The sequence below is a fragment of the Vipera berus genome, assembly GCF_964194415.1.
Source record: "Vipera berus genome assembly, chromosome: Z".
NCBI classification, from domain to species: domain Eukaryota; kingdom Metazoa; phylum Chordata; class Lepidosauria; order Squamata; family Viperidae; genus Vipera; species Vipera berus.
In genome coordinates, this window is record NC_138205.1 from 83,650,281 (window position 1) to 83,675,735 (window position 25,455).

The 25,455-nt window shown below is 36.3% G+C and overlaps 1 protein-coding gene across 1 annotated transcript in view; it reads right to left on the reverse strand.

Moving 5' to 3' along the window:
• Window positions 1-25,455, reverse strand: part of RBMS3 (RNA binding motif single stranded interacting protein 3) — a gene marked incomplete at its 3' end in the record, with an annotated part of 509,930 nt that overhangs the window by 135,820 nt on the left and 348,655 nt on the right. Inside the window, exon 6 of the mRNA XM_081344341.1 lies at window positions 16,164-16,243. Coding sequence (XP_081200467.1) covers window positions 16,164-16,243 — 80 coding nt within the window. The remainder of the gene's footprint in view (window positions 1-16,163; window positions 16,244-25,455) is intronic.

Consider the following 25,455-nt stretch of genomic DNA (forward strand, 5'->3'; position numbering starts at 1 on the left):
GTAACATACTGGATGTTTCTATAATGTTACTCAGTAACAGTGGATTTGGAGATTACCCAAAATTGTTCTCAAGAGGTTAAATAGATGGATTACTTTCCCCTAAATTAATTCTATTAGACACAGGAGAATACTCTACAGAAGAGAGTAATTTCTCAGAGCAGCTCTAAGGTGGTAGGGGGAAAACTGCACCTGTTATCTGAGGCACTAAAGTTGGAAACAAAATTCCAAATTGCACTATATTTTACTCAAACAAAGAAAACTATAAAGTAAAGGAGATCTTTTCCCCCCTATCCAAACTTTCCCAAATTGCATGAGACTTCCAAAGGCTCTGAAAGCCCAGCACAATAGGAAGTCTTCAGAAGCCTGCACGACTTTGAAAATCTTCAGAGGGCCAAATGTGAATTCTTGCAGACTTTCCAAAGGCTTTGGAAGCCCTGTGCAAACTATATGTCCCCACTGGGAGCTACCTTGTATGGACCAAGTCAACTTCTCCACAGCTGGAGAAAAATGCCTGAAGACATTGGATCATCTGAGTAGTGGAGGCAAATTCAGTATTCCCCAAGGGTGACTTACCGGTATCTTGGAAAACAGTGCAAAGTTGAATTATTGGGTGGCAGCAATGCTAGGGTTAAAGCTCTGGGATGGTGGCAGATGGTTGCTAGAGACCTGGGCCTCTACTTTATGCCCAGTGCTGTAAGTCAAACGGGGGAATAAGTAAGGAGGAAGCTGCAGTACTCTAGCATGGATAAGTTGTGGTTAGTTACAATGCCATGGTTGTAAGAGTGGGCAGATTGCTATATTCCCAAATTCTGATCAGGCAATTCTGGGGGCACTGCAATGGTTGTAACCTTGGTTAGGGGCCAAAATCCCTTTGTTCAGCATAACTGTAATTTCAAATGGTTACAAATGGTGATTTGTATCATGCCATCATGTATGGCATAATACAAATCACTCCATTCTATCCAAGCATCATGATGCTTGCAACTAAGTACACAAGGGACAAAATTTACATTGCAGTTTTTGATAAAATCATTACTTGCTCCATGAGACTTAGTGAAGAAGTAGCAACAGATAGACCACATCCCAACTAGATTGGATTGCATCCTTCTATACTCCTGCACTAAGAAAGCAGTGTAACTGGATTCACATCCGGTGCACATCAATTTTGTGAAATTTATGCTCTTATACATTTCTTGTCATTGCAATTACACTTAAAACAAAGCATTGGCAACACAAAAAATACACTTAGGGATCTTATTTGTATAGATCTAATTGTGTCATTATTCTTTAAGGTACACAAGCCACTTGTTTCTTGCACAACTCTAAAAATGGTAACTTATGGGAAACTTTGCTGATTGATGTAGGAATTATGTGTTGTTTCAAATGAAATATTTAGTTACTTAATCATTACAAATCATATTTTCATTACATAATAATATTTCTCTATATTATGTTAATCACTTAGAAAATGAAACTGTTTAGGAAAAAGAGGAAGTAGCACTTTCTTTTTGTTACAGGCATGCCATTAAAATGGCATTGAAATGGAAATTCTTTTAAAGTTTCAAATGACTTTTTTCTCTACAATTATCTTTATTCTTTTGAACCTTCAGCAAAGTCTTCTTCTAATCTAGTGAGACATATGGAGAAAATATCTAGTATCCTAAAAAGGCTAAGAAGAAAATTAATAATAATAGTGAAAAAGAAAATGACTTAATACGACATAGCTAATTTACAGTGTCCAGAGACATTCATGAAGACCCATTAGGAGTTCTTTAAAATAATGTAAGTCATGTTTGAACTTCAAAAGATTAGGTGATTGGGGAAATATCATCCAGTTGTAAATATTGTAAATATTTTATGACTAAAGTGCTGTGCTTTAAATTTCAAAATATTTGAAAATGACTTGAAAGCTAGAGTGGAAGGAACAGATGTTGAGGCTCTGCCAAACAACAAGAAGACCACTTTCTCATTGTCATTATCTCTGCCTTTGGAATTATCCATGGAAAATGTTTTAGAAAACGGTGGAAATCCCTTAAAAAGAAAAAAGAAAAAGAAAAACCTAAAACTGAGAAATTACAGGGACAATGACTTCCTTGATGTTTACCAATTTCTGTCCTGACAAAAACAGTGCAGCTGCAGGTAATCTGTGATCAAATTACAGTCTGGTCTATAGAGTACTGTACATTTTAAAAAGAAAAAATGGTACCTCTAATTAAGCAGATAAATAGAATGAAATAGATCTTCAATGCTGACAACAAAAATGTGTATTGAGGACATGATAAAGTATATTATACTATATTCCTTTTTAATGGAAGTTAGAAATGATAAATTTCATGTTTTTTAAATCACTACTAATTTTATTAGTACTGGCTATTATTTTTTATGAAAGCACTTTATTCACTTTTTCAATGATAATTATACCAAGAGAAAATTCCTCTTCTCTGTTAAGTTTTTATTGTTGTAAATGACAGAAACCTAGAAGGTCTTTGCCAAAAGGGGAAAAATAGAATATACTGTTAGGGAATGTACATTTCTATTAAACATGCTTGAACAAAATATCTAGAATATTATCAGGATTGTTTTTGATTCAGCTAACATTGTGCAAAAAAAAATCAACTGAAATGTACTGAATACCTGGAATCAATTCCTGAGATAGTGATATTTTCTTATACTCGTCTAGCCCTGTTCAGTACTGCAGTTAACACCAAGCTCTATTGTCCCATGCTCTTGAAGTTTGGAATTTCCAGTTTAAATTTGTAAAGAGATTACATTAATACCTCTATGAAGAGTCAATTTTCATTCTCATGTCAATTATTGAGGTACTAAAAAATAGGTTTCAGACAATGACTCTGCTGTTTCAAATGCATATGACACTCTTTACCTTGCCAAACAGGAAGATCAGTAATGCCCAGAGGTAGATTCAGTATAATGCTTCTAGCTTTGCTGAGAAAAATAAATCCATGTTTATTACAGAAACATTTAAATTGAAAGTAGAAGGTGTGAGTTTATATTTGTAAGAATATAAAAAATTATTTAATTGATTGTACCAATAATATTTATAACTATTAGTATATGAGCTCTTAAAAATATAAAATCCAATACAGTGCAATTGACCCAAAGATTATTTTGACACCCTGACAAACAGCATCCTATTTAGATTATTATTTTGAATACTCATTCTGTACAAATAAATGAAATGGGGATAATTCCCAATCAATCATGTTTACAGATCTAGAATTATCTCTCACAAGCCTGCAGTGAATTTTTATATGATTTGGAGGACACAGCATTCCAGTGATCAAAAATATATCTAGAGGGCAACTAAAAAAATTAAAAGAGCATTTAATTTTTATGATGATATACAGTATATAACTAACATAACCTGTAATCAGGTTAAAGTTGAAATCTAGCAGAGTCAATACATCTCTGTTCTAACGATTCTATATAATTAAAATGAAAAAAAATCTTACTTTGATTCAGGTATTTCCCTAAAATGGCCAATATAGCAAGGAATTCATTTAAAGAAATCTTATATATTTGCACATAAATATGCTGACTGATTGATAATCCAGGATTAATAAACATGGGCTGAATGAACACCCTGCTGGCAGATGAAGACGGTTTGCTTGCCTTTAATAGAAGCAAACAAATCAGGAATAGTTTTGTGTTACTTTTTGTGACAGAAGTAAGACTTAAGCAGAATTTCATGTTGGCTTAAAGGTTCAAGGTGGCTTTGGGAATATTTAAGCAGAATAAAGATTTTAGATATAAGACAAATGCTCTAGTTGAGTTCACTTTTTATACGAGATAATAGAAGTAAATAGAAGTCCTCCACTGCTTCAGTTTATTTATATCACAATCCAACCCATATTCATTCAGAGAAGCTCAATAGGACTAATTCTCAGATCAATGAATATAGATTATAATTTGAGAGGAGAGGGAGGGAGGGAGGGAGGCAGAGAGAGGGGGGGAGAGAGAGAGGGAGGGAGGGAGAGGGAGAGAGAGAGGGAGAGGGAGAGGGAGAGAGAGAGGCTTCAACTGGTGCAGAATGCGGCCGCGCGAGTTGTAATGGGGGTCTCCCGATACTCCCATGTAACACCTCTACTCCGCGAGCTGCATTGGCTTCCGGTTGCCCTCCGGGTGAAATTCAAGGTGCTGGTTATCACCTATAAAGCCCTACATGGCCTGGGTCCGGGGTATTTGAGGGAACACCTGCTGCCGGCATCAAATGCCCTTCGCCCAGTGCGCTCCCACAGGGAGGGTCTGCTCAGGGTCCCACCGGTAAGAGATTGCCGGCGGGTGACACCCAGGGATAGGGCCTTCTCAGTGGGGGTGCCTGACCTCTGGAACCAGCTGCCAGTGGAGCTGAGGACTGCCCCCGACCTCCGGTCATTCCGCCGGGGCCTGAAGACCTGGCTCTTCGAGCTCTCGGGCCCAGACTGAGGAGTAATTTATTTTAATCGGGGTTTTAATTGCACAGGGTTAGTTTAATCTTTTTAAAATTGGTTTTAACTTTTGTATTGCTGGTTTTTAACTCCCTGTAAACCGCCCTGAGTCCTCAGGGAAAGGGCGGTATATAAATGTAATAAAATAAAATAAATAAATAAATAAATGAGAAAAATTGTTAATTGTATCTTATTTCCATTTCCAAACTGGACATGCCCATGCTTGTTTCTATGCATTGACTTGTGCTCTATACGGTTTTCTTCATTAAAAAGGCACAACAAAAATCACATTTCAAATTACACGTATTTTCCCACAGAACATGCATTTTAAAATATAATTAACAAATCAACTAATTTTGCAGTATAGATTTCCAATTAAAAATATGCCCCAAAAGCATATATTGGGAGAAAATGTATTAAAATGTATCTACTGCCATAAACATGTATACATGTATATGTGTATGAGTGTGTATACACACACTCACAGACATATAAACACAGAGACATACACACAGAGATTTGCTACTTCTGAGATAGGAGATTAAGGCACCTAAATCCAGATTCCTATATGCTTCAGGAGCCTGAATTTAGGCATGATTCTCCTAAGCATAATGATTAGCATAGATTTTGAATTTTGAACTATATCATGATTACTGAAATTGGGCATATTAGGTATATATTTTTATATATATTTATGGGTATGGTAGGGTATCTTTCTGGAGAAATGGCAGATTGAACGCAGCTCATCCATAACTTGTTAGAGATCCAGGCTGGTTTCCTAGGGCCTGAAAAACTCTCTTGAAGGCAAGGAGTGATACAGGACAACTCACCATGGCCAATTTGCTGTGGGACAACTCAAAGCAGGACAACTTACTGTGGGATTCATTTAGTTCCTTTTATCTTTGTTGATCACGTTTTCATCAAAATTATTTTATCTCTTATATCAAAGGAAATAATTCCTATGACTACCAGCTTTTGATGAATAATAAAAGGAACTATTCCCATGTTGAACTGTCCTTTGGCAAGTTGTCTCGTAGTGAGTTGGCCATGGAAGTTTCCTGCAATGAGCTGGCCTTGGCGAGTCAGACATGTCAAGTTGTCCATGGCAAGTTGACTGCGAAGAATTAGCTGTGGCAAGTTGTCATAGACCTGATTTCAAGAAATCAACCCGCACATTCTCCAGACAGCTGGCACTTGTGAGAGAATTGTGAAAAGGGGATTTCTTCAATGGTCTGGTGAGTTGCCAGCTGAGAGGCTGTGATGAAGTTGCGGTAAACAGAATTTAGATCTGGCTTCCCCATTTCTTAAACACTTTAAGTAACTTACTAATTTCAAGTTGAAGAGAGGCTTTCCTCGGTCACAGAGTTTTCTCTTTATTGGTGGCTTTCAATAGTTCAGTTATTTTGGATTAAGAAAATAGTGATCTGGGGCTTGGATTTAAAACAAGAAGATGAAGATTTTGGAGATTTAATTTTTTTGGAGGAGGAAAACTACATCCTTTTTTAAAAACCATCTGTGATGTCTGAAGTTGGTTTTTCTGTTCCTTCCCAGCTTTTATTCTTTGTCGGAATTTGCTGTGTTTCTATCTTAGCTCAGTGTTGATAGGTTTGGAATTAACGAGTGTAAGAAGGGGTCTTCTGTTCTGATCTATCTATCTATCTATCTATCTATCTATCTATCTATCTATCTATCTATCTATCTATCTATCATCTATCTATCTATCCAGGGCTTTTTTTCTCATAGAACGCTCAGAACGGAGTTCCAGCACCTTTTTCGGATGGAACCTTGTAGGGTAGGCAAGGCGGGTTGTATGACATGTGTGAGTTCCGGCACCTTTTTCTTTTACAAAAAAAGCACTGTATCTATCTATCTTTTTTACAAAGTAATTGTAATTATCTTCTTTGGCTACTAGAGGGTGTAACTTAACAATAGTGAAATACTATAGAATTAAGTTTTAAAACTGGGGCCTTTTGATTTATTAGAGAGGACCCTAAATTGTCAGCTAGTGGGCTAAAGGGAGATTTTGAGACAAACAGAAATTTGATTACTAGATTTAAAATAGTTGGAAAATAGCAAAAAAATAAGGGATTAATCTGCTTAATATTGAATATTTAGATGTACAAGGGAAATATAAACTAACTATTAGAAAATAGGTTTGAATTATTGACTAGCCCAGAGAATATAGATGATGGATTTGAGCTAATAAAGGACACTCTGTTATCAAGGTGGTGATGTATTAGGGTGGGAAGTAGAAAATGTTTATAGAATAGAATAAGAATAGAGTTAAGTAACTAATATGTGTATTTTAGATACCGTATTATATTTTTTATGAAATGAGATAAAGGAAATTTGGGTTACCTGAAAGTTAAATACTATGGATATTAGAGATCATACTGGAAATATGTAATTAAAAATTAAAATTAGGTAAAATTTAATAACAGGACATTGATTGTTCATCAAGATTTATTAAGATATGTATAAGCAAAAATGTATTTATAACTGTGATAATGAAGTCTATTCTAAGTTTTGATACAATTAGAAATTTGTTAACTTAAATATGAAATAGCAAATATTAAAAGAAACAGAGAAGAAATATTTGATGTTGTAACCTGAGATACCTACCAAAGCTTGTATTACTGAACTATTGTTCAACCCAATTATCACATTGCCTTCTAAATACTTATATGTAAAACTGGAAAATCAATAAAACATCTTTAAAAAAACAATAGTGAAATACCATATATATCTGTAGAAACTGAATTCTTAATAAAGACTTTATACTTTAGACCAGGTACATGGAAATAAATTAAACAACTATTGAATATTGGATATGGTTCATGTGGAACATAAACAAGTAAAGGATACAAAGAAAAAGTAAGAAAAGAACTTTATAAATAAAACCTATGTTTTAAGTGATCCTATATTTTTATCAAAAGGAAAAAATATACCGGAACAAGTTTCTTATGAGTTTTTTAAGCCAAGAATGAAAGTAGAGAACCTAAATATAACTGAAAGAAATCTTGATATGAAATTTGAGAGAAAGAGAGGATAATTTATTTTAAAGAGGTACCCCAAGGAAAGTCTGTATTTTATCAGGTTAAATGGGATCTATTCCTTGTTCAAAGGCCTTTTTATTTTCAAACTGGAAATGTACTAGATTTTGATCAAGATTAAACAGAATTGGATCAGAAATTATTACATAATCAGCAGAAAATCTGGAGATTATGGATAAAGGAGTGGTGTAAACAGAAGAATAAGAGGAGTATGTTGAAAAGAGAAGATATATAAATGAAGTGGCATGGCCATTTATTACATGTTGTATACAGAGTCTTAATGGTTATTTGTAGTTCCGTGCGCCTTTGGCGTCTAGTCATGCCGGCCACATGACCACGGAGACGTCCTCGGACAAACGCTGGCTCTTCGGCTATGAAACGGAGATGAGCACCGGCCCCTAGAGTCGGAAACGACTAGCACGCATGTGCGGGGGAACCTTTACCTTTACCTATCTCATAATGAAGGTAAAGTGTAGCTTGGGTGTAAAGAGTGGCAAAGTTTGTTCCACGTTTGCAACTATATATTTGATAGTTTACATGAAAAAATAAGATTCTAGTAGATATTTATGTATTTGTTGTTGTTAGTTGTGAAGTCGTTTCTGACCCATTGCAACATCATGGACAACATTCCTCCAGGCCTTCCTGTCCTCTACCATCTTCTGGAGTCCAATTAAGCTCACGCCTACTGCTTCTCTTGCCCTCAATCTTTCCCAGCATTAGGCTTTTCTCCAGTGAGTCCTTCCTTCTCATTAGGTGGCCAAAGTATTTGAGTTTCAACTTCAGGATCTAGCCTTCTAAAGAGTAATCAGGGTTGATCTCCTCTAGGACTGACCAGTTTGAACACCTTGCATCTCTTGTTTGACCACGTCCAGCTTGCCTTGATTCATGGATCTTACATTCCAGGTTCCTATGGAGAAAAAATCTTTACAGCATCGGACTTTCCTTTCACCACCAGATGCATCCACAGCTGAGCGTCCTTTCGGCTTTGGCCCAGTCGCTTCATTCTTTCTGGCACTACTAGTGCTAGCCCTCTGCTCTTCCCCAGTAGCATATTGGACACCTTCCAGCCTGAGGGGCTCATCTTCCAGCATCATATCTTTTTTTCTTTTGGTACTGTCCATGTGGATTGCCATTTCCTTCTCCAGTGGATCAAATTTTCTCAGAACTCTCTGCTATGACCTGTCCATCTTGGGTGGCCCTGTACGGCATAGCTCATAGCTTCATTGAATTATGCAAGCCCCTTCGCCATGACAAGGCAGTAATCCATGAAGGGGATTTATGTATTAGGGCTGTATTATTCTATTATGGGTGTATGTATTAATGTATGTACACACATACACACATTCATTTTAGAGTGGTAATTTTACCTTTGTAAGAGTATGATATGAGATTAATTTTGAATAACAATAAGTACGTGAAGTTAAGAAATTTATTTTATGGTGAAAAGCGTTTTATTGGGAAAAGTATATTACATAAGAATGTTAGATGGATATATAAAATGTATTATCTGGACCTTTTCAGTCAGGATTCAGGTCCAGTTATGGGAAGGAAATGGCATTGGTCATGCTTGTCAATGATCTCTGATGAGAGAGCAACTGTCCTTGCTCTCCGTAGTTTACAATTGCTCTCCTTGCTCTCTCTCAGTAGTTTACAATACCATCGACCATGGTATCCTCTTGGGTCAGCTGCAGGGATTGGGGTTAGGAGGGACAGTTTTGTGCTGGTCCTGTTCCTTTCTCTGTGGCTGGTCCTATTTGGTATTGATAAGGAATGAGAGATAGAGGTCCAGCCTGCAGCCACTATTTTGTGATATGCTGCAGGGCTCAGTACTTTTGATAGATAGATAGATAGATAGATAGATAGATAGATAGATAGATAGATAGATAGATAGATAGATAGATAGATGGATGGATGGATGGAGGAGGGAGGGAGGGAGGGAGGAAGGGAGGGATTTTATATTGGGAATGTTTTGATATGATAGATTAATAGTTTAGAAGGAAACAGTTTGATTCTGTTAGACTCTACAAAGTAGACAGGGTTCTTGGAGCTGTCCACTTGCTTATTAAATCCATGTCTCTTCTTGTTAGTGAAAACTTCCAAGATGGTGATTTCGAGAAAAAGTGGACAATGAACATCATTGGAGCAATGGACAGTATTACTAAAATATACGGCATTCTTGGCCCCTGTAAGGGGGCCCTGGTCCACCCCCTCTTTAAGAAATCGAATTTTACAAACACATCCTGGACAATTTCCACCCAGTCTTCCACTTCCCCTTTTTAGGGAAGGTGGTAGACAAAGTGTTCCAGCTCTAAAGGGTGCTGGATAAAACAGATTAGCTAGACTCTTTTCAGTCAGGTTACAGGCCTTGTTATGGGACAAAAATGGCATTGGTCACACTTATCTGTTATCTCTTATGAACATGGGATAGGGGTACTCTATCCATTCTTGCTCTCCTTGACTTCTGTTTTATTGCATTGTAAGCCACCCAGAGTCACTCTGGATAACTAGATGGGCAGATTAATAAGTAAGTAAGTAAGGTTATTTTTATAATCTTGTTTGACAATGATGGATAGGTATCTTTGAATTAATGATTGGATCATTGGATTAAACATTAATTAATGTTTAAGACTATAGAAATATTGTATATTTTATATATACTGCTCAAAAAAAGGGAACACTTAAACAACACAATGTACTGTATTTAATAGTAGGATATCTTATCTTGTGTTCCCTTTATTTTTTGAGCAGTATACATTATTTAAATTAAGGTTATATAGTTTTTAACTTTGAGTAAAATATTATCTGATTTTTATCTGTACTGAAAAAAGTTGGAAGTTTTTTCCCTTGCTTTTTTCTCTTTTTCAGTGTTTAACCTTTTCTCCTTTTGAATTTCCTTGCCCCTGTTTCTAATCATTTGTATTTTAATTTTTCTTGAAATTTAATAAAGTTGTCTGAAAAAGAAAGAAGAAATGACTGGATAGTTGCTGTATCTTCATGCCATTCTCTATGAAAGGATATTTCATGAAACATCATGAATGAAATGTTTCTCTAAATTTTTATGAAATATATCCGAAGGTGCATAGCAACCTACTATATATGGAAACAAATAAACATCCAAAATTCATGGCAACTGATAGTTTCTTTGAATAATATTGTACAGAAACATTTATTCCCTGTAATTTTATTTGCTGGGATGATGTGTGAGCTAATTTTTATGCGTATGTCTATTTATAGAAATCACAATGGAATTGAACTCTACTTCACTATTTGCAGCAAATTAAACCTGATCTAATACAGATTCAAACCTTTCATTTAGATTACTAATAGCAGACTTGCCCATTTTAACACATAACAATACTCCCCATGTTTTTAATATATTTTTTGTTTATAATAAAATGAGAATTTCTAGGTTTCTTTTGGCTATCATATCAGTGGAGAACAGCTTACATTTTATTTCTCATTCAGTGACACTGTAATTATGCAAGGAGGTTGAAGAGATACATTTTCTGTCCTAAGGATGAGTGAGATAAATAACAAGAGCATCAATCCTATCTACATGTGTAGTGAAGACTGATGTTGAAAATTCTGTAATATCCAATGCCCTGCTTGCCTCTTGCTGACAAGGTAGAAAAGATATGATTCTTTAAAGCAACCAAAACAAACATCAAAGAAAAGAATGCTTATGGATCCAATCATATGATGACAATTTCAGACAGGATATTCCCATGCGGAAGAATCAAACGCAACTTTGAATCAGGAGTATAAGATGAGTTGCATCAAAATCTGCAAGATGGCAAGTGCAACGTTATGCTCAAAGTCTGCATATTATATATATTTATGTAAGAAGGGGGGAAGAGCATGTGTTGCAATGTGCCTGCCATATTTCAGATGTTGACACTTTTGCTTTGAATTCTGTAGATGATGCATCTTTCTTCTTTGTGCTTTTCAATATAGGAATTTAATTGAGTGTCCTTTCCAGCTTTTGGAGGGGGGGGGGAATCCAAAATTCATGTAGCCCTTGAGACACCCTTTCAAGGCCCAAAGGACTTGCAGCCTCATATTTCATGTAACAAAACTGTAATTGTTAGTTGAAGTATGCTATTTTTGTGCAGCAATAACATATGGATAGTGTTTATAGCTAAAGATTATCTCTCTCTTGCAGATAAATACACTAGTGTGATTACACAATGCCATTTTAAATTCAATTTTCTACATCAGGATGCTACAAAAATATTTTTAAGAAGTCAGATTGTGGCAGATAAAAAATTAGCGCTCAAATTCTAAAATACTACAGCACACTACAATAGTACTATACTATAGCACAGTACAATAGTACTATGTTGACAGGAGGAAGAACATAAGTGGGAAATAGTCAGTGGTCATTCTATGAAATGAAATTCTATAGGCTGAATTAAATCAGTTCACTATTGCTTTTTTCCTTCTTTTCCTTTTTCCTTTTTTGTCTTATATTTGGCTTACTATGTAATATAGAAAATGGATTTGAGCTAATTAGGAAGTATGTATGACATAAACCAGTACAGTTACAGTAAAACTTGGAGAAGAACAGTGATGTATGAAAAACAGATCTTTATGAAAGAGAGGAAAACACTTTATCATCTTAGTCCAACATAAATCTTAGATCTGAGGAAGAACCAGAGATTAGGGAAATTACTTACTACTCACTCCTTGGTCAAATCTAAAATTAACCCTTGGAAAGTAAACAGATGAAATCTCCCTGAAAGTTCTCTTGCGAAAGAAATATCCAAGTGATTTGTGTGTGTGTGTTCCTCTGAACATATAAATGTCAGCAATAGCAAACTTTGAAAATTCATCCTATACAGCACTGAAGCTTTCAAATAGCTACCAATGGCAACACGGAAAACTATTATAAAGGTTTCGATAGCGCTTACTGTATTTCTAATCATAGATACAAATTTTCCACTAGGAGACTTGTGGATAGTGAATGGCCTCAAAATGGACATGGAATTTATTAAGTTTACAAGTTTGTGGTTCAGTTTAAAGATAGAATTAACAAGAATACTATAGAGACAAAAACCGAACTCCATTGTCTTTATTTTTTCATTCCTGCATATGTATCACAAACCACATTTAATATTATTCTCACAATCTTTAACTGATAGCTGAAATTGACTCTGGAATGTGCATGATTTTCTCAGTGAGAAAATAATATTAAAATAGATTTCCCTCTCTTTAATCTGATTTTGTAATTAAGCAGACCCTGGTTTTCTTCAGAATCCCTTTTGTGTTCCAAAAGTTCTCCTTCAGACACATTCAGCTGCCCAGAATTGCCTCAGGTGGCAAGATGGGTGGCATATAATCAACCAATCAATCAAATAAATATTCCCCAATGCACATAATTATATATCATATTTTTTCCATAAGAGGAATTCTTCAGACTTATCTTGTTCTCCTTGCTTATTAAAATCTTTAACATCTTTAATAAATTTTCCTTAATATTTCCTGCCTATGTTATTGCTATTGCTCAGCTGCATCTTTGCTATTCGCCATTCTTCTTTCCAAAACCAAAGGAGGTTTAATCTTCCATATAAAGTTATTGCAATGAAAATTTGAATCAGTAAGTGACAGTAATTTTCTTTTTGTTATAAATGCAAATTTTCATTCCCATCTTTCTTGAATTTAAATTTTTAATAAGGGGGTTGGAAATGGTTATTTGGGAAGAGTCTAGTGTTTTTTAGATTTAGACTACCTCTAGTACACTGGATGGGACCTCTCTTGGTAAAAGAACTGAATTCTAGTATCATCCCTACCATAAATCTAGGGAATTAAAGGGATGGGTTGTTGTAAACTTTGCAATAAAATGATGCCAGTATTTCCTAGAATGAGCTCTTTTGAAATAACACATACCTTATTAATATTTGGATTAGCTAATTGTCTGTCAAATTTTTATTTATTTAAATCACAATTCTTACAATGGTAGTATATTCAATTAACATATATTTTGAGTTCATAATTTGATACAGGATGCATTAGCAGCATTTAAAATTCCCAAATTATTATCAACCCTGAAATTTGTTTGGGCAATTCCAAAACTATAGTATTTCCTATGAACAATTAAAAAGGTTTGTTAAGGAATCTATTAGTTATTTGCTAGCACTTAGGAACAAAGAATAGGAAAATATCATAGTAGCATTATAGCATTAACATTATTAAAAATATTGCATATAGGCAGTCCTCAGGTTATGACCATTTATTCAGGGATCAGTGTTATAACACTGCTGAATGAAGAATAATTAAGAAAGGTTCTTAAATTTCCAGCAGTTGATATGGCCCAGGTGGTAATGTGATCACAATATGGGCTCACAATTGCAACATTTCAACAAACTACAGTCACATGATTGTGACTTCTGATCTTCCTTGGCAGCTTCCAAAAACCAAGGTCAACAGGGAAGATGGCAGAAAATTAGAAGTTGTGGTCATGTGAGGTCATTGCTTAATGACCTGTACGGTTCTCACTTAATGACATCAACAAGAATTGCCATTGCTAAGCAATGCAAACATATGATATTGTGCTTTACAACCACATCATTTAGCAATGATAATTCTGGTCCCAATTCCAGTATAAGCCGAGTGCTACCTGTATTAATATTATTATGATCATGAGATTAATCAACATTTTTTCACTGTTTTAGTCTTTAGAAAATGCTGGCTGACTATTTCATTGGAAGTATAAAATAATTCAGGGTTATTTGCTCATATAATGTAGCCTTGCCACATTAATATTCTGTTTTGGTTTAATACCCATTAGAATGTTAATATCATTTAGAAAAGAATACATAAAAAGTAGAATGGATTCTGAATTATAGGCCAAAATTTGGAATTTAACATATGAAAAATTATGGATTTATTCAGCATGGGTATAATAAAAAGATTACTCTTTTATATTTGAAAAAGCATTCCACGCTAGATTTACAATAATATTTGTTTCTTCTCTTCTCAGTCTTTACTGACCCAATGAAAACATAACCACTATTATTTCACTAATATTTCATCTGATTAAGTTTTAATACTGCCCTGTTATAATACTTTTAACACTATCACCATTAGAGATTCTTGATGGGATACTATCTGTTTATTGGTTCCTGGTGTTTTTGCACAGGTTATTTTTTTTGCATAGTTTTAAAGTTTTAACAGTTTTTCTAGTTATATTTTTATGATCTGTAATCTACCAAGAATCACCTTATTGGAGAGATGGGTGATATATAAATTTAATAAACAAACAAATAAAACTTTATTTAAAATTGGAACTGCCTTTTTATGCATACATTTTTGTCCTTTGTTGTTTTTCTCTTTCTTTAATGTTTTTCCTGTATCTTTCTTCTCCCCCCACTCTTTTTTGCATATTAAATCAATTTTTTAAAAAAAACATAAGTTACATCAAAACAAATTAAATATTCAGGAGGTAGGTCTCTTGAATACAATAAACTAGTATCAACTAATACTATTCAAGTGTTTTGACTTAGCATAAACTAAAAGTGGAAATGAAGCAAAAAAAACCTAATTAGCAGAAAAAAAAGAAAGAAAATTACATAATTTTTTCCCCCACTGTGAAATAATTAATTACTTTGTATTTATACTATAGGGTTTTTTTTGCATGTCACTTAATTACCATGGCATTAAGCATTCAATATTTGAAGTAAAAAATATATATAAAAGTTACTCCAGTTTTTGATTCAATTTTTAAAATCAAAACATTTTAAGAATGCCTTCAGGTTTGGCAACCAACAGATGTCTGTTCTACATCTGTATATATCCCTTTACCTCAGTTTGATTAATATATAGAAATTACATGCATAATACATATAAATGCATAAAATTCACATCAGCTATTAAATATTTGAATCACCAATATTTCACCTGAGGAATAGGAATGCATGCAAATTGCTAAACTAAACAGATATATGACAAAATATATTGAGGACAATTAACTGAGGACAATTAACCAGTGGAACAGCTTGCCTTCAGAAATCATGGGTGCTCCATCACTGGAGGTTTTTAAGAAGAGACTAGACAGTCACTTGTCCGAAATGGTTTAGGTTCTCCTGCTCAAGCAGACTAGAAGACCTCCAAGGTCCCTTCCAGCGCTATTCTATTCTATTCTAAAAATTTCCAGTGAGCTATGGTTACCTCATTAAATAAGCAATAACTACTAACTAGGGACGCGGTGGCTCAGTGGGTTAGGACGCTGAACTTGTCGATCGGAAGGTCGGCAGTTTGGCGGGTCGAATCCCGAGTGCCGCGTAGCAGAGTGAGCGCCTGTTACTCGTCCCAGCTTCTGCCCACCTAGCAGTTCGAAAGCACGTAAAAATGCAAGTAGAAAAATAGGGACCACTCCGGTGGGAAGGTAACAGCGTTCCGTGCGCCTTTGGCGTCTAGTCATGCCGGCCACATGACCACGGAGACGTCCTCGGACAAGTGCTGGCTCTTCGGCTATGAAACGGAGATGAGCACCGGCCCCTAGAGTCGGAAACGACTAGCACGCATGTGCAGGGGAACCTTTACCTTTACCTTACCTTACTAACTATATGTAAAAACAGAAATGCATTATTTAGTACCATACAGCCCCAGAATTTCGTCTTTTTATGGATTTTATTTCACTGAATGAACAGTGGTAGACAATGCTTACCTGGCACACCTGGTGGTGTTTTCAGGTATTTTCCATTAAAATGTTGAATTACAACTTCACATTTTTCAGTGGATTCCATTCTGAGGAAGAAAAATAAATAAGTAAAAATAGTCATTGTTACTGAATATATGTCTCCTGTCTCCCTGGGGGAATATGATGCAAGTGATAAATATTTTCCTCACGAAGAAGAAATTCTACAAAATATTTGAAAACAAAACTCTGATGAAGTAGCACAGAAGTCCATAATCCCAATCCTTTGGACAGGTAGTCCAAATGATGATAACTTTATTGTCACTTTGAATGTACACCAATCGGCATACATCAAAATGAAATTTTGTTGCATACAGCTCTCAAAGGGTCACCACCTCCGATATATACTCCTTGTTCGTGGCCCGCTCAAATTTCACATTGTCCATTTTAGTCTCTAGGGAGTAAACGATGGCAAACAGGTCAGATGGAAATGGGGCTCCATGTGGATTAGCCCTCAAATTCGCTTGTATTCCGAAAACCTCGCCTTCTTTCCTTTTTCTGATCCTGACTCTTCCACCTTTTCCTTAAAGAGGCCTTGCTTCTTTTCGCTCCTGGAGCACGCTGCTGCCGCCACCAACTCCTCCAAAAGCCTCTCTCTCTTCCTCTGGGCCTGCCAACAGCCTCATCCAGTTCCTTCGCTCCATAAGCTCCAGGTCCTCTCCTCCTATGCCTCTTCTGGAAACAGCCCTGATTTGCAATAGAATCCATCACTGGACCAGCAGTCAGATCTTGCTGCTGGCAGAACAAATTCAAACAGCGCCAATGACTTTTAACGGTCTCACCAACAGTTCCAAAACAACTAGAAACTCGCCAGGCCAGCAAAGATTGTCGGTCGTATGTCGTATGTTACCTTAGTTCCACCATGTTGCTCAAACACATTAAAATCTTCCTGATCATGTGGCCTATAGCCCTTACTATCCCTCCCAAAACTATTCGCCTTCAAGAGCCAATGCAGCCGCAGCCATTCCAGGTGCCGCCATCTTAGAATGTGGTTCATCTGGCCAGTAAACTGCCTTACATGAGACTACAATGGTGTGATTCAATGGAATGATACACTAGAGCTAAGGAGAATTTACTAGAAGCACTTCAGGAGTTGAGACAGAAATCACTAAAATGCTTTGAATTCCAACACATAGTATAAAAGGAGGATGAAATAAATACCTGAAGCCTTCTGAATTTGCCTACTTGAAACTCTGTTCCATCTGGACCCAAATAACCAAAAGGACAAAAGAATACTAGTCTCTACATTTATTGACCAATCTGCTAATGACATTCAGAACTGCTTCCAGATATTTTCTCAAATTAGTCAATACTCAAAATTCCTGAGTTGTGCTGAATTGCCAACTTTGTGTTTGATCAGAGAATGAAACTAAGGGAAGCAAATTGAGAAAGGGAGGAAACTGAAAAAAGGGTGAGAAAGAGAGTGGAGAAGAAAATTAGAATTGAGGAAAGATCTCAGAATGTTTGCTGGCCTATAAAGAGAAAGAAAAGAACCCCAAACGTCGAGGGAACTGACAGAAACCCATAGGCTATTATCAGTGTGGTAGGGAAGGTAATAATAGTAGAGAATGCTAGTTCCAAAAGAAATCTCAGCTTCACTTTGTCATCAACTCATCTCCAGTGCCTTTCTCTAAAACCAAACCTCCCCTTCTGGTGATAAACTACCAGTCCTCTCCCTTTAATTCTTTGTTGGTAAATTTAAATTTAACACAGTACCAGTCCTCTCTTTTCCAACCTAGGAAGAAAAGAACACAGATTCTGAACCCTTATAACTAACTTCAGGGCAAACCAAGATCAATATATCCTTCTTGGGGCTCACAATTCTTTTCAAACAAGACTCCAAATGTGAACCTCTACTGATTCTCAGCATAATAGGAAAGAAAAATTGGCACTGGGGCTTGTTGTTGTTAGTTGCGAAGTGGTGTCCGACCCATCGCGACCCCATGGACAACGTTCCTCCAGGCCTTCCTATCCTCTACCATCCTCTGGAGTCCATTTAAGCTCACGCCTACTGCTTCAGTGACTCCATCCAGCCACCTCATTCTCTGTCGTCCCCTTCTTCTATTGCCCTCAATCTTTCCCAGCATTAGGCTCTTCTCCAGTGAGTCCTTCCTTCTCATTAGGTGACCAAAGTATTTGAGTTTTAGCTTCAGGATCTGGCCTTCTAAAGAGCAGTCAGGGTTGATCTCCTCTAGGACTGACCGGTTTGATCGCCTTGCAGTCCAAGGGACTCGCAGGAGTCTTCTCCAGCACCATAGTTCAAAGGCTTCAATTCTTTGGCGCTCAGCCTTTCTTATGGTCCAACTTTCACTGCCATACATTGCAACTGGGAAGACCATAGCCTTGACTATACGCACTTTTGTTGACAGGGTGATATCTCTGCTTTTTAGTGTGCTGTCTAGATTTGCCATGGCTTTCCTTCCAAGGAGCAAGCGTCTTTTAATTTCTTGGCACTGGGGCTACCACTTCATTAATTATCCAAGCCCTATTTAAAGGTTCTGTAGTGGCCAGTGTAACAATATTATTGAGGTGGGTGGGGGTAATTGATTCCTTTCAAATTCACTAGTGAAATGAGGGTAGAAATAGGAACCTAGTCCTTTAATGTGTTCCTCCTCACCCCTTTTCTTAATGGGCAAAGATTTATTCTTCAAACTTGGGCCACGATTAAGTGCATTTTGGGCATGCTAATTCTGGATGTCCTCCTCACATACACATACTGCTTAACCCAGAGGTCTCTAACCTTTTCGATTTGGCAGTCTGGAAAGGAAGGAAGGCAGTGCTACGTGTCTGCATGTGCAAATGGGCCGTGCGCATCCATGTGCAAAAATGAGCTCCATGCACGTGCGCACAAATGGGCCATACATGAACACATGTGCACATACAAATGGGGCTGCGCAGGCACGAGTACTGCAAATGGGGCAGCACTAGAGCTGGCAGGACATTATTAGTGGAAGTAGTGCTGGTGGGACATCTGGGATGGGTTGGTGCTAGCACCGGTGGGATGCTCGGGGCAGTACTAATGCTGGTGGGACGCTGAGGGTTGGGGCGGCACTAGCGCCAGCAGGACACTCAGGGCAGGGTGGTGCTAGTGCTGGTGGGGCGCTTGGAGTGGGGTGGTACTAGTGCCAGCAGGATGCTCGGGGCGGCGTTAGCGTGAATGTGTGTGGGGTGAGTGCATGCGCCTGTGCACATGCACTGGCCATCCTTTCACATGGCCCAATAGGGAACCACGGCCCAATGGGGACCCCTGTCTTAACCAATATATTTTTTTTAAAATAAAATCTAGATCTTTCCTCCTGACCTACATGACCTTCTAGCCACCCTATGGAGATGGGATTCCACCTACGTGGGGTTCATAAGGAGTGCAACTCCTCTTAAAAATCAAGTGAAACCAGAACCACCATCCTGCTGATAAAACATCCTGATGGAGGCAACTGAACCCTTCCAGAAACTAATAGGAGCCTACCTCATGCAAGGCGTTTCACGTAAGTGTACTTCACCTTGTAAGATCCTAACTTTTCCAGTCCCCAAACCTAGGAAAGATGCTGAAGGGAAATCCATTTATTCACACCTAAGGCTCATTAAATCAGATGTTATTCCCCAAGCACCCATTGTACCAAACTCTGTCACTATAATTCCTGTGTTTCCTGCCTCTGCCAAGTCTTTCATTGTCATTGATTTATGTGCTGTTTTCTTTAGCATTCTGGTAGATCTTGCCTCCCTATGCCTATTCAGCTTCACCTGGCAGAATCAACAATACGCCTATACTTTCCTACCACAGGGGTCTATTGAGTCACTCACTCTCTTCTCCCAAATTTTGAAAGCAGATCATTTCCCTGTACTATAGTTCCACTTTTATCCAATATGCAAATGATTTACTGTTGGCTTCTCCATCTCAGAAAGAATGTTGTATTGACATCCACCACCAGATGTTCAACTTATTTTATTTATTTGTTTGTTCACATCCCACTTTTATTATTTTTGCAAATAATTCAAGGCAGCAAACATACCCAGCACACCTTCCTATCTTCCCCACAACAATAACCCTGTCAGGTGAGTTGTCCTGGGAGAAAGTGAATGACACAAGTCACCCTGTTTGTTGTCATGGCTAAAGCAGGGCTTGAATTCATGACCTCTTGCTTTTTAGCCAAGTGCCTTAAAGAGTAGACCAAACTGGCTCAAAATCAAATCAGGACAATGTTTCCAATACTAGAAATTGTAAAAGAAAAGACGATGGTGATAAATTTTCAAAGATAAATGTGTTATTCTTGTATTACTTTAGCTATAATGTGGCCTAGGATGTTTGGATACAAATATTCTATTTTTTAATAACTTTGAAATCATCTAACCAGCTTTACATAACCTATCTGACTTCCCCCACTTGGCATGTCTGCCAAAAGGAATTTTCAGTTGTGGTAGTCAGAATTAACATAATAACAAAGTTGGCAAGGACCTTGGAGGTCTTTTAGTCCAATATCTTGCTCAAGCAGGAAACCCTATTGCATTTCAGACAAATAGCTGTCCAGTCTCTTCTTAAAAACCTTCAGTGTTGGAGCATCCACAGCTTTTGGAGGCAAGGTGTTCCACTGATTAATTGTTTTAACTGTCAGGAAATTTCTCTTTAGTTCTAGGTTGGTTCTTTCCTTGATTAGTTTCCATCCATTACTTCTTGTTCTGAATTCAGGTGTTTTGAAGAATAGCTTGACTCCCTCTTCTTTGTGGCAGCCCCTGAGATACTGGAACACTGCTATCATGTCACCCCCAGTCCTTCTCTTCATTAAACTAGACATACCCAATTCCTACAACTGTTCTTGCGTTTTAGCCTCCAGGCCCCTTTGTTGCTCTTTTAGCCTCCAGAGCAACATTTGTTGCTCTTCTTTGCACTCTTCAACCTCTTTTTGATTAATTCTTTTTCTTGAATGAAGGCAAATATATGTGTCCCAGGATAATGATGCAAAATCGAATTTGGGTCGGTCACTCATGCTGCAGCCTATCTTCAGGGAATTTCTCTATTGCATCTAAGTTATTTTTTCATATTATGAGAATTATTTCCTATGCATTACAAATACATGTCTTCATGAGTATTATAATATATATTATTTTTATTTATTTATTTATTTTAATTCCATTTATATCCCGCCCTTCTCCGAAGACTCAGGGCAGCTTACAAACTTAGCAGTAGCCTTCATTCTATGTATATGCCTGCTTATTAGGGCTTTCACACACACACCCCCAAGCGGCATTATTACAAAGTCAGCTTATTGCCCCCAACAATCTGGGTCCTCATTTTACCTACCTTGGAAGGATGGAAGGCTGAGTCAACCTTGAGCCTGGTGGGATGCGAACCTGCACTAATTGCAGGCAGCTGGTGTTACTTAAGGAGGCATTAGCCCACTGCTCGACCAAGGCTCTGTTTATCTATTTATTTGTATTCCACCATTACTATTTTTACAAATAGTTCAACACACCTTCCTCTCTTATTTTCCCCACAACAACTAACCTGTGAGGTGAATTGGGCTGAGAGAAAATGGCTGGCCCAAGGTCACAAAGCTGGCTTTCATGGCTAAGTGGGAATTGAACACACTGTCTCTTGCTTTCTAGCCTGGTGCCTTAACCACGATATCATACTGGAAGGAAAGAAATCCACTCTGCCAGTTTTTGATATTTTTGACATATCAATATTTGATATGTCTTCATATGGAAAAAATAAGGTGGATCAATATATTTCTATATAGTCTTTTATTATCTATTAAAAAGATTTAATAATAAATCCAACAGCAGTAATGGTGTAACAGTGGATCTTTTTGGGTTCTATAGTTTCTTCCTCAAATGTATTCTTATATATTATTATTTTTATTGCACTGTCACTACTGTATTATTATTTTTAGCATTGTTGTTATAATTTCCTAATAAAATTTTATCAAATATTTAAACATCACTATTTCTAAACAAGTAAATAGATATCATAAAAAAACAAGCAATGATTGATTTAATCTCTCTTTCAAGATAACTAGTAAAGGGGTATCTCCAGTAGCAATAAAATTAGTGAATGCATGATTTATGGATGTTTGGTCATTCGGGTTTTTCCCCGCGTAGAACTAAAGGTGTAGGAGCAACGTTTCGATGAAATCCCATCCGTCATCATCAGGCTAGTGGCTTCAGCTTCCTTCTTCTGAAGCCACTAGCCTGATGATGACGGATGGGATTTCGTCAAAACGTTGCTCCTACACCTTTAGTTCTACGCGGGGGAAAAACCCGAATGACCAAACATCCACATACAAACACCCGCGAAAACCTCAGAAAACATATATATATATATATATATATATATATATATATATATATATATATATATATATATATATATATATATATATATATATATATATATATATATATATATATATATATATATATATATATATATATATATATATATATATATATATATATATATATATATATATATATATATATATATATATATATATATATATATATATATATATATATATATATATTAATCCCATTTATATCCCGCCCTTCTCCGAAGACTCAGGGCGGCTTACACTCTAAGCACAAATCAATGTGCTTAGAGTGTAAGGAAGCGCAATAAAAATATTTTATTCTTTACTTTTGACTTTTGCAGACAGGCATTTATTCAACTGTACCGCAGAGTTAAATCTCCTTCTTTTCTTGCAGATAATTATATACAGCATTTAACTGGGCATACCAATGAATGACATTGGTGGGAGGCAATTATAACTGAAGCGTTCATATAATCAGTACTGTGATTTTTGAATGTTTGAATAAGACTTCTGTTCTTTTTGTTGCTACAAACACAAGGAAAATTATCCTAACCATCCCATTTGACTGATAAAGCTGTTCTTCTCTGAAGAAAAACAGTATATCCATGAGCATGTGATGTATAGTCACATTATCCAGTAGAAAAACACAACTTGAAGAGAAATCTCCAGCATTGCTTGTCCTCACTCATGATGTGAATACAGCAAACTCTCTCTGAAAAGTGTGTATTCCAACCTGTCATCTCTTTCTCTTCTTCTGATTCTGTTAAATGGATTCCAGTTGAAAAACCTGGCTTCCAAATGCAAGTCAATGTTCCAGATCCAGTTCTCCCACTAGCATTTTTTTAATAAGGCAACTTAATGAATTGTATAAGAAGAGCAAGAACACTTCATCCTTCATTCTGTTTTTCCATTTGAATGCAGACAATGTTATTTCAACATTTTCTTGCAAACATTGTTCTTTTGTGAAGTTGCATTGCCTATTAACTTATGCCCCCTGATTAGCACAGGCGAAGCTCACAAATTCAACAACTATTAAATTTTATTTTTAATGTGTGCCAATGTGTCCACAGTAAAAAAATAACAATAAAGGTTATCTATGTGCTTTACCTACAATGAAGTAAATATTCTGCATCATGCAAGGTTGAATGAAATAGCTGTCAACATTTTTCCTCCACATCAAATATTTCTTACCATATGGTGAATTTATTTTTTTAAATCCAGGGTGATTTTGACTTTGTAATGAAAGTAAAGGCAGAATTCATACAAAACATGTCTGACTGATAGCGTTTTTGTTTTTGATTTTCAACTGATTCTTATTTATTCTTTCCAGAATTCTTCTTGAATCTTAAGACAGTCACAAAAATTATGAAATTAAATCAAAATTTACCTGAATCAAAAACTAAAGTTGAAAAATCTGGCATTATTTCTCCTCTACACAGTGCTTTTTTTCTAAAAAAAAAAAAGGTGCTGAAACTCTCATCTTGTTAATCTTTTATTTATATAATTTTATTTATATACCGGTATTTATTTATATAATTAAAAATTATATATTTACTGATTATCTGGATTTTTGTCACTCAGCCTTAGCTGCACAATCAATGGGAAGCGGGATGTATTAAAATATGACACAAATTCCACCCTTTACATCACAACACCAGTACAAAAGGGGGAAGCTTGTACTGTAGTAGTTTTATTGTATTATTACTGTATTCTGGAACTGAGTACTGTAGATTATTTTTGAAAATAGGCAAATCCTTGTCTGAAATAATGCTGTTTTTTTTTTTGCAGTTGCCATTAAGTAAACACCACAGTTGTTAAGTGAATGCTGTAGTTATTAAGTGAATGTCACGGTCATTAAGCAAATCAATATATTCCTAAACCAAGTGAAAAAGACAGAAATTAGCAAAAAAATGTTATGAATCGTAGTTATTTGTCTGCAAAATGCTGCAAGTGGCTGTAAAGGTGAGCCAGTTGCCAAGTTGCTGAAATGTGATCATGTGACTGCATGGTTGTGTGCAGCTGTTGGAACTGGGTTGTAAGTAGCTTTGGGGGGGTCCATTGCAACATTGAATGGTCACTAAGTGACCAGTCATAAGTTGAAAAAAACCAGGTTTACTGTCCATTGTTTGGTTTGCATTTTTCTTCAGTGTTTTTATCAGTCAATTTTAGTCTTGAATTGGATTGACAGCGGAAAGAGGTCAGACACAACGTAACTGCACACAATTTGCAATTACAAGTACAAGTTCATGATGTTATCATAGTGTTGGCTTAAGTAGCTTCAAAAGGAATTGGATAAATAAACAAGAAAGGAGATATCTATTTGTGGCTGTTAGCAATGATGAATAATTGGAATTGAATAATTGGAATATCCTAATTCAAAGTATGTCTGTCTGACAAATAATGGAGGGACAGTGCAATAAAAGGAACTTTGGATTAGCATATCTAATTGGTTTATGTAAGAAAGAGCATGTTATTACTCTCTCCTATTCTGTAAATTAATCCATGTTTGTGTCAATAGCCTGTTTTGTCAAATGTTAAATTTGGTATGTTTTCAGCCAGCTGTAAATAAATGATTGATAAACCTGAAACCACCACCTCTTAATCTAACTATGTCTACTTCTGCAAAAATATTGAGATGGGACCTACACTTTACCATATTGAGGATCTTCATTGTTGGGTTAAATTTCCTCAGGACTATCTTAAATAGGAGATGATTATTCAGGATACTAAAGCTTGTAGTACTGATAAGATGATCAGACCTGTTCAAACCTGTTCAAAATGAGCAGAGGGCTACAGCAACTCTCTTAAAGGGAAAAAGTATAATGATTGCAATGTTTTAGTTTGGATCTTAGGTAAGGGGAGATAAAGATTAAATAATGCATGGCCTGGAATATGGGATTAATTAAGCATTTTTGCCTACATTTCATATTAAGATCATCCACTAAATTGAATGG